Source organism: Hydra viridissima, unplaced genomic scaffold (genome assembly GCF_058129835.1).
Source record: "Hydra viridissima isolate aposymbiotic clone 2 unplaced genomic scaffold, HvirCarnegie_v1 scaffold_3, whole genome shotgun sequence".
Taxonomy (NCBI): Eukaryota; Metazoa; Cnidaria; class Hydrozoa; order Anthoathecata; family Hydridae; genus Hydra; species Hydra viridissima.
Genome location: NW_028324302.1, coordinates 2,926,070 through 2,942,355, shown reverse-complemented (window position 1 = coordinate 2,942,355; position 16,286 = coordinate 2,926,070). Strand labels below are relative to the sequence as shown.

The window sequence follows — 16,286 nt, the reverse complement described above, 5'->3', positions numbered from 1 at the left end:
ACAGATTTCTCTAATCTGAAATAAATAGTAATAATAGTAATCGAAAAAAAAAAAAGTAAAAAGTTTTGTTTACGTTAAACTTTACAGTATACTTTACGGTATACTGTACGGTATACTTTACGGTAGACTGTACACTAAATCTTTAGTATACCGTATACTGGCGATCCCTAGTTAAAATACGATAAACTTTTTAAGATATGAACAAGTTTAAATAACACCGGTCAACAAAAGAGAACTTTTTCATCTCATCATAAACTAAAATACATTTTTAAAATCAGTTTTTCATAATGATTCCAAATATATTATTAGTTTTCTTTTAGCACGTCTCGTTCATAAGATACTGACATTGTATTGACTTCATAACTTTTATATATATTTAAGAGGTTTACAGGAAACAGAATCGTACTAAAGTTCATCTAATTGTTGTTTAACTTATAGACCATGAATATTTGACATCATTTTAATAAGCACAGGTATATTGAACAAAAATAAACATTAAAACCGCTGTGAATACGATTTTCTTTTGTGCAATTTATCTGTTTCATCGCGATATAACATCCAATAATAGCCAGCTATCATGCTTTTATTCTAAAAACATTGGTAGCGTTTTTATATTAGTTGAATGTCTTGGTGAAATCTTTTACCTTGCTCATCACTTACAGCTCCAAGATTTTCAAGGAAATAGTGAAGATGCGAATGTAAAAAATTTAATTTAAAAGGCACGTGACATCCCATTTTCTGAAAGTCGTCGAGCAAATCCTGAATGGCAACTTTTTAGGTGGGAGATTTGTGATTGTCCAGGAAGTTCTAAAAAATCCATGTGAAAGTCTAGCAAGCTTCCTTTTTTTGAACATTGAGAGAATTTATGAAGTTTGCATCTTGCAATACTTCGCGAATCTGCGGCCCAACAAAGATTCTCTCCTTTAGTTTTATTGCGAGGATTTTTGGAAATTTGTTTACCAATGAAATCCTAAAGAATTAGTCTTTCCTATTACTTTCACAAAGCTCTTCATTAAGCTAATCTTAATATGGAGAGGGGATAAGAGAATTTTCTGAGGTTCGACCAAAGGAATAATTAGAATATATTTCTTCCTGGATTACACTCATCCCTTTGATGCCAGTCACGTTTGACATAATGTTCTATAGTAGCACAGCTGTTCCACAGGCGCAGGGAACAACAGAGTTATGTTAACCCTGCTTACATTTCCATTAACATTCTAATGACTTTTAAATCACCACAGATATTCCAGTGATGAGGTTTTTAATTGATTGCTTCGAGTAATAATCTAATGTTTTCATGTGTTTCACTTAATGCATAAAATGTGCAATTGGTATGCAAGGTCTTTGATTTCCATTATGTAATAGCACATTTTTCAAACTCCATTTTGAAGACTCAATAAAAAAGCGCCATTTAGAAGCTTTGTGGGACTGCGATAAAAATGTCCCTTGATGTCATTGTAATAACACAATTGGTCATCAACAACAAAAAACTTAGATAAGTCAAGATTACGTTTTCGATATTGGCATACCTTTACGCCTATTCCAAGTAGGTGTTTCTGCTGAAATCTAGATGCTAAAACTCGGCTTTTTCTTTTGACAGAGATAAGTCTCTAACTAAACATTGAGCTCATCTTGGTTAGAGGTTTCTGGTCTTATACATTAGAATCAACGGTGTAGTCCAAATCCCTAAAACCTTGATCACTATTGTCTGTAAAAATATTAAAATCTGTTTCATCTTTAACTGACTGAAGTCCATCCGATGGAGGGACTGGAACAGGCAGTTACACATCATGAGCAACTAGTCTAAAGGTTGAATCCAAGTTTTGATACACAATTTTGTGCTTATTTTTGACCGAAAAGCCATTAATGCTGCAAAAGTAGCAATCAGTAAGGTGATCCTTGGGTTCCCTCCATATCATGGGTATAGCAAATGGAAGTGAAGCCTTTCGCTTATGGAGCCAATTACGTTAACCACTAGAACACGAAGTACAAATAATCTGCGGAGCCCATGATTTGTTCTGATCGCCTAGTGGAGATCCAAAATATAATTTGTAGATTTTTATTAGGTTATTCATAATTTTGAGTCATTGTCCAGAAGCTGTAAATGATTCCCGAAGCTGTAAATGCTGGATAATTTTTACATGTTCTAGGCATGTTGTTAATTAAATTTATAGTCAGGAAAAAAAAATCTGAAATGAGAAGTAATATTATTTAAATTTTAACAAAGTCACTAAAAACTGCGAAAAATAGTTTATCTCATCGAAAAAACTAGACGTGCTACAGAAAAACTAAAGCAGGTTTGAAATCAGCGTTAAAAACTCTATCTAGTTCACACAAAAATATGTCTGATGAAAAAGGCTACTACTATGACTTGCCGATTCTGGCGCATTGACATTTTTTTATATGCATTGACAGTTTTCAAGACACAATATCGATTCTGGCGCATTGACATTTTTTTATATGCATTGACAGTTTTCAAGACACAATATCGATTCTGGCGCATTGACATTTTTTTATATGCATTGACAGTTTTCAAGACACAATATCGATTCTGGCGCATTGACATTTCTTAATACTACATTGATACTTTCTATACTTAAGGAAATTCAAGATGGCGTCGTGTTTTTAATTTTCTGTCATCATGAATTCTGTCGCATTGCTATTTGTTTTGTTGACTTACCTTTTTTTTGTCTCGTTGATAATCTTTCTGCACTCTGCGATCAAGCTTTTTGACTTACCTGAAATTTCTTTGTTTTCCTCGATAATCTTTCTGCACTCTGCGATCAAGCTTTTTGCATCTGTCTCTACCTCGTGTTCTGAGCCAAAGAGTTGATCATAGTCCATAAAATTAAAACAAGGTTGAATGCCTATCGTAATGTTGTCTTGCAAGATGTGTCTTTTGTCATCATCATGTCCGAAGAGTTGATCATAGTCCATAAATGTAAAGCACGGTTTTAGTTTGTAATGTCCAAGGGCTAGCGTGTGAATTCCGTCTTGCAAGATGTGTCTTTTGTCATCGTTAGCGCTGAGTGCGACTTTGTTGATTTCTTCGGTGTAAATGTTATGCTGATGTGATCGGATAACGTTCATAGCTGCAAGCTTTTCATTTCCACTGAATAAGCAGTCTTTATAATCTTGATGAGTAATGTGTTTTTGAACGACTTTATTTTTAACCCCTTTGCATCTTTTCTCTTCTTTTTCATAGGTTTTGTAAGAGTAGAGCTTAGGACGAAGTCCAACAAACTCTTTAATTATTTTTCCACCAGCCTCGTCTTTGAACATACCTATAATCTTATTATTTAACCCTACTTTAAACCCAGCGTTTTCAATAGCAGGATGGTCTTTAGAAAAGTTGCTCGTGTCAAATTTGGTTTCAAGATCGCTAGAAATGTCTTGATAAAAATCATCCGTTTCGATTTCATAGATGAGCGAGTCAGTGTCAGTCATGAGTAGTTTCACGCGATCTCCGTATTTAGGTTTGATATAGTTGTAATGGAAATCAAACATCAAAGTTTTGCTTATGTCTAGAACGCTTAGTCCTAAGTAAACAGGCTTGTTGTAAAAGAGTTTTGTTCTTTTCATATGAACTGCAGTAAGGTTTTCATCAAAAATGGTATTTCTATCATAATTAGACTTTCTTGACAATTTCAAGACTTCTTTTCTTGTGGTGATTAGTTTAATATCAACATGCTTTCGAATATTCTCCATGGTTTTTCCAAAGACAGAGTTATTCATGAGTTTAAAAAATTCTTTTTCAAACTCGTTTTTAGCTTTTGCTCTTAATCCAGTGTTGAGATCGATGTATTGTTTCATGAAGGGTTCTTCTTCAAAGGTGACACCTCGATGAATTTTAGTAGTGATCAATCCAAGTCGTTCATAGAGTTTTAGGTTTTCATGATGAATGACGTATTTTTCTTTGTTGTTTAAATTAGGAACGAGCTTATCCACTTTATTAATTTTTAGTCTTTCAGGAGCTAAAGGATAGTCGTTGTGTAAATCGTGTAGACTTTTAGGATAATCCAAGTCCACTTCGAGAATACAAGGCATGGATTTCCAATTAGCGAGCTCCTCTTCAGTCATCCATCTGAATCCTCTAAAAGGAAGAGGCTTACACATAGCCCATCCATATAAATTATTTGCGTCTAAATACTGAATGAATTTCGAAGGTTGTGAAGGATCATAATCACTCATGTATTTGTTGTTAGCAGTTCCATGTCGTTTGCTGATCATGCAAATTCCACCGCGTATCCCTTTTTCTATCATATTAAGCATATCAATATCAGACAGAAGCTCTAACCGAATTCCAGTTAGTTTTAACATGGCATCCCAACCCAAACCAGGTGAGGTGTAATACCAAGCAGGATCAAGCTTGTAATAGGTACGGCACACGTCTCTGAAATTTTCAAAGATATCAGCAAGTATCAACACGTCTGACTTGTTGTACAGTTCTTGGTAATCTTTAAACGTTTTACATCCAAATACATTCCAAACGTTTTGCGCATGCGCATAGTCTTCACAGCTTATTCCCTCATCATTCAGTTTGGAATAGAACGCTTCAATAGGAGGTAATTGCGTTTCGGAGAACTTTTCAATCGAGTCTACCCAGTCATAAGGGTAAATACCTTTTTTTCTTAATAAATCAAACTTTTCTCCAGAGTAATATTGAGCAACGTTTTTGCATTGGTCGTTGTTTAGATTTTTAGCTAGATCTTCTAACTTGAAACTCATGAATCTGTAGCTGTCGATAAACCTTAGCTCTTTCCATACTTCCTGAAGTTTACCTTTCTTATTAATAAATTCTCTCACTTTGATTTGTTTAGAGAAGCTGATATATTTTTCTTCATTGTTGGGTATGCAATTGAGCTTTCCACCTAATTTCTTGATGAACAAATGACTGTCATAACCGGACAAATTATGGAAAATGATGGGTATGAATTTTGGAAGTTTATAATTCAAGTTGCATTTGTTATGAGCAGCTCCTCGATACTTTCCAGTTAAATGACAGTGATCCCACACTTTGTCACTGTTAAGATCTGATTCACAAATATGACATAGAGTTGCAGTCTCAAAATTCTTTTCATCCTCATCCGTTACCACTTTCTTTTTTACTATATCAATCTTGTCGAGAATCTTTATAAGGTCGGATTCAAGCATGGTTATAAACTTTTGAGCTACGTCATCCTCTTCGCTTTCAGCTGTGTACATGACTGGTTCTCCTTTGTAAAGGCTATCGTCAAAGCATTTGATATAATAGCAGAAGGAGCTTGGAACGTGCTTTTGATATTGTCTGGTGTACGACTCTTTATGATTATATTCAGTGTTATCCTCGATGGGTTTGATGAAACTTTCAAAGTCTGCATATACAACGTATGGAACTCTCATAGACTTGTTATAGTTTTTAAAATGAACGGTCGTTCCTTCTTTAGGAAGTTCGATTCTTACTGCATCGTTGTCATAGCAATAAGGTTGATGCTGTTGAAGCTTTTCTTCCTGGTCATAACCTTGTAAGCAATTTCTGCAATAATACATTTTGTGCTGATGATTTGATGTTTGTGTAGATAATAATCGACTCAAACTTTTAATGAGACAGTAATGGTCAGTGTCTTCGTTTGAAATAAGCAACAAATCAATGCAGTGCTTTCGATCTACAAAGTCAGATATTTTCAAAGGGTAAAGTTTTTTATTTTCATACCCAAAGACGTTGATGCTAATGTCTGGATTATTTTTCTCAAACTTATTGATTTTATTAAGCTTGACAGGAAACTCTATTCCTTCCCAATTCAGTTCTTCTGATTTTAGAACCAAGTCTTTATCAATTCTTTCGTTGTCTCTATTTTTTAAATTCAACGCTCGAGTGACTGACCATTTAAAGCATTGATCGTCCTTGTTTTCCATGTTGATGATCGCCTTTTTGTCTTTCAGCTCTTTAGACAGTTCAATATAGGAAGAACCGCTGATAGGTTCGTAATCAGTAAAGTTAATGTCCATTCTTAAAATCTTAGATAGGATACTATTAGATCCTAAGGCATTGTATTTAACACTATTTTCCAAGACTTTTTCTTCCATTTCACCCATGAGCTCTCTTACATCCGTAGTCGCTAGAATAATCTCCGATCTTGATGAAAAGCTTGCTTCCCGAGTCACTTCTTCACCAGTCATCATGCTTACAGATTTCATTTCACACGTTAAAACAATTCTTACCTTTGTATTTCTTTCCCCTTCCATGGTTTGAATGGCAGACTCTCTCACCAAATTAAAAAAGGTTGCAAGGTCGTTATATCGAGAAGAAGGTCTATAAGAAAATTGTCTTACAGAACCCTCTGCCGAATGTTCAGTCATTTTAAACTTTACTTTAATTGGTTTTACCACAGGTTGTTTTACAGCAGGTTGTTTATACTCTGTTTTTGATACAAGCGATTTGATAGACTTTATCTTTTCATCGATTTTGTTCACTGCTTTGCTTACCTGATTCTTGACTACTTCGGGAACGTAAGGCTCCACCCATTCTTTAACATCATTTAACTTAGTTTTAACATAGGACGCCACACTTTTTGTAGTTGCCTTCAGACTTGAAAAAAATGAAGGTCTAGGTGGAATGACTGGTTTTGGTGTTATGACAGGTGTTAAATCTGAAACAGGTTCATCAAGGATGTGTTTTTGCAAATGAATTGGTTTCGGAGCAATAGGAGGTTTTACTACAGGTCTTGGTGGAATGATTGCTGGTTTCGGAGCAATAGGAGGCTTTACCACAGTAGGTCTACGAAAAGCAGCAGGAGCAGAGACAACTCTAGGAGGTTGTAAAACCATTATAAGTTCTCCTTTTCTCATTTTAGAGTATCCTCTTATTTTTTGCTCTTTAGCAATTTCTTTTAATTCTTTCACCGTTTTGTTTTCCATTTTATTAACACAAGATTTTTTATTTAAGCCATTTTCAATTTTTTAAATTTGATATATATCAAATTTAAAAATTTCTACCTCCAGAAATCTCATACTTGTATCCATCTACTACTTTTCCATTTCTACATTCAAAGTACTGCCAGCTATGTCCTGTCTTTTTATGAGTCTCGTAAGCAGACTTGTATTCCACCACCTCGCCTGTATCCACATGAGTTATTCTCAAACTTAAAGGATTATTTCTAATTAAACCAAGTCTAGCATATTTTGGATCAAGAGGTTTCTTTTCTTTTTTCTCATGTATTCTAGGTCTACCAACAGGTTTCTTGTCTTTCGAGTTTTCCAAAATGACATCTTTATCAATCAGATTGTTTTCAACTGCAAGCATCATGAGAGACATTTTATTGTCTGACGTTTTGGAAACACCGTTTTCTTTTAACAAATTTTTCAAAAGTTTTCTTGTATATTTCATCTTTTTTATTTGTAAAGATTTTTTTTAAATCAAATTCGATTTTTTAAAATTTATGTCATTGATGAAAATTATTCTAAAGTTTTTATATACAATATCATTAGGATCAAGTGAATGATTTAAAATTGCGCTTTTTAGATTTCCAGAAATCTTTTTCTTCTCCTCGAAATCACAATCCAAACCAAGCACATAATTGTCAATCATTCTTAGTTTTTCTTTTTTAGGCAAGACTTTCCAAGTACTGAGATGCTCTTTGATTTTCTTTTCCATTCGTGAATATTCTGTCTCACCACTCCATACAAGTCGGTAAAGCTTGTCTCTCTCTTCATCACTGTACTCTTTTGGAATATTAAAATCTCCGTTTTCAGTGACGTAAACAGATTCGCGAAACACACCTATTTTTCCAAATGCAAGAAGCTCAAGATGTCTTTTTTTATTTATATCAGTCTCTTTGATACTACATTCTAGAAAAAATGGAAAAAACTGTATCATTTTATTATTCTTTTAACAGATTTAAATCCTTTTTAGGTCTACCCACGGGTCGATCTTCCTTCACGTCTTTAATCAATATGTTTTTATCAATCAAGTTGTTTTCAATCGCAAGCATTAATAATGACATTTTATTGTTTGACGTTTTGGAAATTCCGTTTTCTTTCAGCAATTTTTTCAAATCCTTTTTCGTATATCTCATTTTTTATTTTAAAAATATTATTTTTGAGTCCTTTCAATAAACAAAATTAAATCTGCTTCCATCTGATTCAAATCTAAGCAATTTATCAGAAATGAGAACAGCAAAAGCCTGGGTGTTTGCAGGAACGTTCGCATTAAATGTAGCTTTTATTTGCACATCTACCACTGAAGTTTTTAGTCTCTCAGCCTGTTTGCTCACATCAAAAACAAACAGAGGACAAATGTATCTATAGTTTAAGGCAGATATATTAGGTTGACTTATGATATCGCTTACTCCATAAAGTCTATTGTCAAATTTAGAAGCGTCCTTATAAGCTCTTGAGTATTTTTGGTTGTTAAAGTCCAAATTGTTATCAACAGCAGGATATCTTTCACTGTTTAAAGTGACATATATGTTTTTCAAGTCGCAGTGATCAAAGACTGCAGGATTTAGTTCTTGACTTCCAGATTTATTGGTTTGGAATCCAACAATGACATACCTTGGTCTTTCGCTAGCTGATCTTGCGCTTAATCTCCAACTAAAGTTATTGGATACAGGAACAGCGATGGTGTCGCATTGTCTAGATCTGAACGAAATTGGAACATTTACTTTTGATTCAATGATTTTGTAAAGATTGTTGCTAGCCACTACAGAGGGTGTGACATGAGGCATAAACAAAGACAGTTTAGTCAAATCCACTTTTCCTGCAGCTGTTGCAGCTGTTCTAAAAATAGCATCACTATCACTCTTTCTCACAAGAGCAATTGTATGCTTAAATCCATAGAGCACTTTATCGTAATCATCACAAAATCCAAAAATGTGCTTTAAAGGAATGCAAAACGAAAACGTTCCTTTTTCTTCACTTTTTGCAATGATGTAGTCTTGTCTTTGCTTAAATCCAGTGTTGTTGACAAGATCTGCTAAAGCTGTCGTGTCTCTTTGCCACAGCTGATTGATTCCTTCAGACACTTGGAACTCTACTGGATATTTGAGGTATCCAATCATGGTGGTAGCTTGTCCAGGTTCGTAAATGGTCTCCACCTCGTTATTCGACAAATGATAAGAAATCTGACTGAACATGTACATGAAACCATTGTTAACCAAAGTAACAACATCTGTATCAGCGTAAGAAGTTCCATCCGCTTTTAAAAGTCTTCCTTCAACCAAAAGGTAGGCTTCAGATGGAAGCGTGAACAAATCTTGCTGCTCAATATTGATCCTTATTTCTCCATCCACATTTATATTTTTATTCACAGGCTCGTATTCGTGAAACTCAAATCTCTCAATTTCTTCATCCACAATAATCTCTTCTGTAAAATTTAAAACATCGGAATTTGCCATTTTTATACATCAAAGAAAAAAATTTTTACATCCTCATGCAATCAAAAGTCCATTTCCCTTTTTTACCAAGTCTTGTATTCTAATCGCGTTGTTCTTCGACAATCCTGATCCAAACATAGAATATTCGTTCATAACTGGTGATGCTGACGCCGCTGCTTTGTTAACAATGCTCGAAATAATTTCTTTGCTTTTAAGACTGAGATCATTCTTTGCAGCTTCATGAGGCTTAGATCCTTCGGATCCATGAAAAGAATTTTTAGGAGTTCCAGTCTTGGCATACAATTTCTCAATGGTCTTTTTACCTTTATCAATAGCTACGTCTTTAGCAGTGGAAATGGCTGTTGAAGCTAGCTCTTTTCCTGCAGATTTAGTAGCCATGATGGCTTCTCTTCCCAGTTCAGTTTTTGCAATTTTATTAGCCAAAGTAGATGCTGCTCTTGAAGCGCTTGAAGCTGCTGCTCTTCTCAAGAAATTCTTAAGCGTGTCCATGATTCCACTTCCGCCTACAATATGCTTCTTAACATATCTATTTCTATAAACGATCATTTTTTTATTTCCAAAGATTTTTTTATTTCATATCGATATACGTCATCATAGCCTTGTACTCGTCTTTATTAATCCTATTCTGTCTCAACAGCTCATCGCAAATGGAAACAGCTACATTTCTCGACTCTTTATTTCCAGCATGCCATGCAGCGATACTCAATTTGAGATTTTCCACAAGAGCATTTGGATCGCTTGGAAGAATAATCACACCATTGCCTTTTTTGACTTTGGTTTCACTTTTAATTTCTTCCCAAACAGGCTTTATAAGTTCTGTGTATTTTGGACTTCTTGAAGATATTATCCTGTTTGGATTTGATTCTGAAAAAATAGATCTACTTTGGAAAAGAATTTTTGTATAGTTATCCTTATCTTCTTTGCTTATAACGCTGCTGTTCAAAAACTCTTTTGAAATGTTCGGATTGGTTAGCAACTCCCAAAGACCTTGTGTTCCTTCATACTTTTCTCCTCCAACAATGATATCATTTCCATCCACCTCCAACCCCATTTTTCCAATGTGCATTTGTTTACCATCTCTACTAATTTCATAAGCTCTTTTTTTAGAACTTTTTACAAAACGCTTATTATACCTATTTAAATAAACGGATGAAATGTCTCCTAAATGATTTGTCTCATCAAAACTTGGAAGTGATTTTTCATTGCGACTTTCTTCAATGCTCTTGATCATCTTTTCATTGCTTTCAATCAGAGGCTTGTAAAGCTTGCTCAAATCCGTCTGAAGATTAGCATCATAAATATTCTCATTCAAACTATCTTGATAGATTCTTTTTCTTCTTTCAACAAATTCTTTCACCAGTTCATCCCTCTTGTTAGGGTCTTGTATTTTAAAAAAGGACATTTTTTAAAACGCAAGAAAAAAAAACTTAAACGTAGACTTAATTATGTTTTTAAATTAGTTTTTTAGATCCGAGTGCAGATCCATGGAAATCTACGATTTCTTAGATTCGCTTGCGAATCCGTTGAAAAATCTAATTTTTCTTAAACATTTTGTTGAACGCTTTTATTGCGTCTTCTCTTCCTTTTTGGATCAACGACTCTTTAGTTATCTCGTCAATGTTGATTTTTGTTTTAGTTCTTATTTCTTTCATCAGACTCTTAAACTTTTGAAGCTCGTCTAAAATCAATTCATACTCTGAATCGCTCACAATGTTGTCTACTAAAGCCTTTGAAATGTGACTGTTGATGGTGTTCAATTTCGACTCTGCCAACACTTTAATCTTTTCATGCTTCTCCGCTTTTAATGCTAGTTTTTTGTTGACTTGTCCTCCTACAATGGATAAAAACCCCATTCCAATAGCCACACCTTCACACGCAATCGCAATAGGAGCAGCAGCGATGGTGCTCAAAGTTCCAATTCCAACAACTCCAAGTGCAACGCCACCTGCTTGCAACGTAGAGTCTACAAAAGAAATGATTCTGAAAGCGCGATGATACTTTTTGCTGAGATGAACTCGCTTTTTCCTCTCGTTGTCCATCTCTTTTTGGACTTCGCTTATTTTTTGAAGACGGTAATTGTGTCCTCCATCATCTGCAGGAGCTGTTGGAAGAACTGGATAAAGTCCATGCGCTTTTGCGTTAGATTTAGCATCGTGATTGTATTCCATTTTATATTAAACGAAAAAAATATTTTTTTTTCACTCATTAATGAAATTGACAAAGCATAAACTTTCCCCTTTTTTAATAATGGCATCTGACTTGCTGTTATTGTAAATTTCCATGATCACATTATCCGTCGACTCTGATAGTATGATGCTGTGACTGAAATAATCCAGTTTTGATTTTAGGCTTTCCCTCAAATTCACTAAAGCTAATCCGCTTTTAAGCTTTATTCCAAACATAAAAGTTATTTTCTGATGACTCAGTTTATTTAATGTGATGTCTTTTTGAGCAAATATTTCATACTTACTTCCCACTTTTACAGGAGGATGCTTCAAATACTTGTCGAAAAAAAGATATGATTTATGACGAGCCTTTCGATCGTTATTAAAAAAATTTTTTTTATGCACATGATTCTCCATTTTTATTATCACAAAAAAATTAATTTTTATAATACATCATTTTATTCCTCACATATAAAGAATAAAATGATTATTGTCTGCGTCCATTAAATATTATTGTTGGTCCTCTTTCAATTATTTCATATCGTTTTTGTTTTTTAAGAGTTAATTTTTCTTCTAATGTAATTTCAACTACAGACGGTCTCCTTATAATAAGTTTAACTTTAATTTTTCCACCAGGTTCAGTAGGCTCTGTTATAATTATTTCAGACGGAGGACGTTCAATTCTTCGTCGTCGTTCGATAATATCATGTTCTTGATTTCTTTCTCTCTCATCGCGTATTCTGTTTGCTCTCGTTTCATAATTTCCTCCTTGGATACGTCTCTCTTCCCTCGGTAATTCATTGTAAGGTAAATCTTCAGGGTCATCATCATCATCAGGGTCAACTAATATAAGTCTTTTGCGAGGACGTATTCTGTTTGCACTCGCTTCAATATTATTGTTAGGTATATCCTCTGGATCATCATCTTCAGGGTCAACCAACATATGCCAATTGTAAGGCCTATCCTCAACAACATAATCATCATCAGAACTATCATCGTCTTCGCTTTCATAGAGATCTTCAGGGTCATCATCATCATCAGGGTTAACCAACATATACCAGTAAGGCCTATCCTCAGCAACATAATCATCATCAGAACTATCATCGTCTTCGCTTTCATAGAGATCTTCTAAAAATTCATTATCTGACATACTCATTGTTATTTTTTATATGAAAAGAAATTTATTTAACTCAAAATTCATTTTTTTTCTTTCATCTGTACATTAGATTCTTTGAATCCATGGAAATTCTTTGAATTTTTAGATCCGTTTGCGGATTCATGGAAATCACTAGTGATTTTTATGCATAATAATAGGCCTGTCCTAGAAGAAGGTAAAAGCTTCCGGATTGACCGACTTGAGCATCACCAGAGTTGAGCGTGACAACGAGTCTTCTACCAGCTGCGACAGTAGGCATAGAATCTGCTTCTCCAAAATTTCTGTAAAAAGAGATGGTGGTGGTGGAACCGATGGATGAAGTGGATTGATACAAAAGTCCAGTCGATTTGTTGTTGAAGGAAGTTAAATTTGAGCCGTTCCATGACGACAAATAAAAATCTTCTAATCCAGAAGAGGAAAAGATGCATGTGCTGTCACCGTCATATCCTGGAAAATACGTGTAATTGTTGGTGTTGTACGGTGTCCAAGGAGTGAGAACAGTGCTGTTACCTGGAGGTAAATTCCCATCGTACATTCTAACTCTTGATTCCCACCAGTTTCCAGAGGCTCCAATGATGTGCATCCTGATGTATTTCAACGACACGCCATTTCCTTTCCCGCTGGTGTTCAGCAAAACGTATTCACTGCCATAAGTGGTGTTCAAATATCGAAACGTTCTGCAGTACAGCTTGTAAAGAGGGATGCTCGCAGGAATGGAAGCAAGTGTGGAAATGAACGGTTGAATCCAATACGTGATGGCAGTAGCATTTCTGTTGACGAGTTGAATGGAGATGTCGTTTCTGAAAGGCATGTCCAATGTGAAATATCCTCCCAAGGAAGTGGTGTTAAACATGTTGCATCCCTGCAAAGAATTGGTGTAAAAAGCTCCTCCCAATGGTGAAAAAAGCAAATCGGTAGCAAGTCCTGTTTGATCCACTCCAATTCCTTCCGTTGTTTCTGCATAATTCCCTACATTGATTTCTCCGTCAGTAAAGATTCGAATAAAAACTTGACCTGGAATATTTGTGCCAGAGGTACTGTATAAAGCCAGCCACAATCTTCTCAGCACTCCGGATTTTCCAGAAAACGCAAACACAGGAGAAGTGGTTAACGCTGCCACTGTCTGAGACTTTAAACCTAAACTGGTAAAACTAGATCCTGGAACGACACTGGTCAGACTTGATTTTTGCAACAGCAAGTCTACATAATTCTTTGTTGCTCCATCTTGCGCGTTGACTGGATCAGTCACGTTGATCAATTTGTGAGAGTTCAAATCCAAATCTGCTGTACCTATGACTGTTCCACCTGACGAATGCGTATCTACATAATTCTTCGTAGCTGAATCCGAAGCTGATGTAGGTTCAGCCAAATTAGTTAGTTTATGAGCTGTCATGTTGATGTCGGTGTATGAAATAGCGTTGTAAGAGACTTTGGTGTCTACATACCCTTTTGTTGCTGCGTCTTTTAAATTGGTTGGATCGCTCACATTGATCAGTTTGTGTGAATTCATGTCGATGATTCCAGTGATGGTGCTAGATCCGTCTGTTTTAACACACTGACTTGAGCTGACGTCAACGTAGTTTTTGGTGGCAGCGTCATGCAAATTAGTTGGCTCATTCAAATTGATGGCTTTGTGAAAATTTAAATCCAAATCTGTAGTTCCAATCACCGTTCCTCCTCCTGACGAATGCGTATCTACATAATTCTTCGTAGCTGCATCGTGTGCGTTGGTAGGTTCACCCAAATTGATGATTTTATGAGAGTTGTAATCTAAATCTGCAGTGATGGTGCTGTTTCCATCTGTTCTGACATAGAGATCACCTGTTATAGCTGTTGCTGAATAAGGATCATAAAAATACCTCCCTAATTCAGTTCTTCCAAATTTGTCAATCATTTTTTAATGAGGGAAAAAATTTTTCACCAAAGTGTGTTAACAACGCTTTGAAAGTTCACCCCTTCCTGTAATTTTTTCAAGACGTAGAGACACAAGTGACCACAATAAGACGTATCACCAAATTGAACTCTCTCGCTGTTATAATAAACAGGGCTTTTCAAATAATGAACTAGCTCGACAAGAGGAGGTTGAGCATAAGAGTCAAAACTGTATTTTTTGTCTCCGTCTTTATACCAGCAGACCCAATGAAATCCATCTGTGCTCGAATCTCCCGTATTGGTAATGCCACATTCTTTTACTCTTGTCTTTTCTGGCAATTCATCCCTCACAAAAACACCTCTAAAGTTTTTAATTTTAAGCTTTTTTGCAGCCTCTATTAATTGAAAGTTGGTAAGAGGTTTGTTCGGTAGTACAATCCCTTCAACGTTGATCATTTTTTAAAATTCAGAAAAATTTTAAAAATTTCACATGTGAAATTCTATGTATTCAAAGAATCTAAAAAAAATTTTTTTAATCCTGCTCTATTTCATCTGATTCTTTCACCTCTAAATCCAAGTTTTCACACAGCATCATGCTATGAGGTAAAGACGCATTTTTTACGATGACAGCCTCCACCAGTTTAACTTGAATAGACACAATCGAAGGACCAATATATACCCCCTCAATTCTAAGTCCTCCAATAGCATAACATCTTTGGTTGATAAAATCATGTCCAGAGCATTTGACCAAATTTCTATTACTGCGTTCTCCTTTAACTCCATTTTGTATATCAAGATTTGTTTTCTTTCTATGGAATAAAGAAGTAATGAGTATTTCATCTTGCACATTTTTAGTAAACGTCTTTGCATAAAAGACTGGTGCTGCTTCAGGATGCTCAGCTTTATATTTTAAAATACTCAATTCTTCTGAATTAATTTGCTTTTTTCTTCCTCCTTTTTTAAGTTTGGTTGACAATTTATCTACTTCACCTCTAATGAACAAAGTAATCTTTTCCATCATGTTAATAAACTTTGCTTCTTCTTCTGTCTTTCCCTTTTTAGCATCAAAGCAGACAAAAGACATGGAATAACCAGTCAATTTTTGTGTTGCTGGTTCTTTATTCTCGCATACACCATACGAAAATAAGATGGGAGATCGTAATACAAGAGGAGCGTCGCCATTGGAATAAGAATATTTTAATGGTATTTTTTGATAAGTTACTGGTTTGGTCGCTGAGTAAATTTCTCCGACTGATAATTTACTCTCATCAAAACTTTCAATTGTAATAAAACTCATTTCTTTTATATAGAAAAGAAAATTATTTAACTCGTTTTTCGGAATAATGAAAATCTACGATTTTTTAGATCTTTTTTTTTCATAGAAATCACTTCTTTATTGTTCACCCAAGAGTTAAAAGAGTCTGGATATCCTAGCCATTTGACTAGTGATCTGTTCTTTTGCTTTCGAATGACTTTTTCAATTCTGAATATGTCTTGTTGCGTCTTTTGCATTTCTTGTTCATAAAATGTACCTTGTATTTCTTCATTGTTAGCATCAGCGATTTTATACGTAGGTGGATTCGTATGCTGAACATTTGTCACGGTAAAAACCTCTTCAGTCCATCTCGGCGTATACCCCTTTTCAAAATGAGACTTCTTTTTTACGATCCTCACTTTGTCATCCATTGAAAATTTTGGTTTTGCTGGTAATGTTTGATC

At 35.0% G+C, this 16,286-nt stretch overlaps 1 protein-coding gene across 1 annotated transcript; it reads right to left on the bottom strand.

Moving 5' to 3' along the window:
• Positions 1–8,087: 8,087 nt before the first annotated feature.
• LOC149890600 (uncharacterized) lies at positions 8,088–9,920 on the bottom strand. Its single transcript, XM_090081939.1, has 2 exons — positions 9,677–9,920; positions 8,088–9,343 (listed from the first exon to the last, which is right to left on the bottom strand). The coding sequence occupies exons 1-2, from the start codon at positions 9,918–9,920 to the stop codon at positions 8,088–8,090; spliced, it is 1,500 nt and encodes a 499-aa protein (XP_089938065.1).
• Between the last annotated feature and the right edge of the window lie 6,366 nt (positions 9,921–16,286).

Bases quoted from the DNA above. Each gene is read 5' to 3' on its own strand.
- LOC149890600 (XM_090081939.1), bottom strand. From the start codon at position 9,920: ATGATCGTTTATAGAAATAGATATGTTAAGAAGCATATTGTAGGCGGA. The intron at 9,344-9,676 runs GTAAAAAGACCA...TAAATTTTACAG, and splicing joins AGACGTAGCTATTGATAAAG to AAGAGATTATTGTGGATGAA.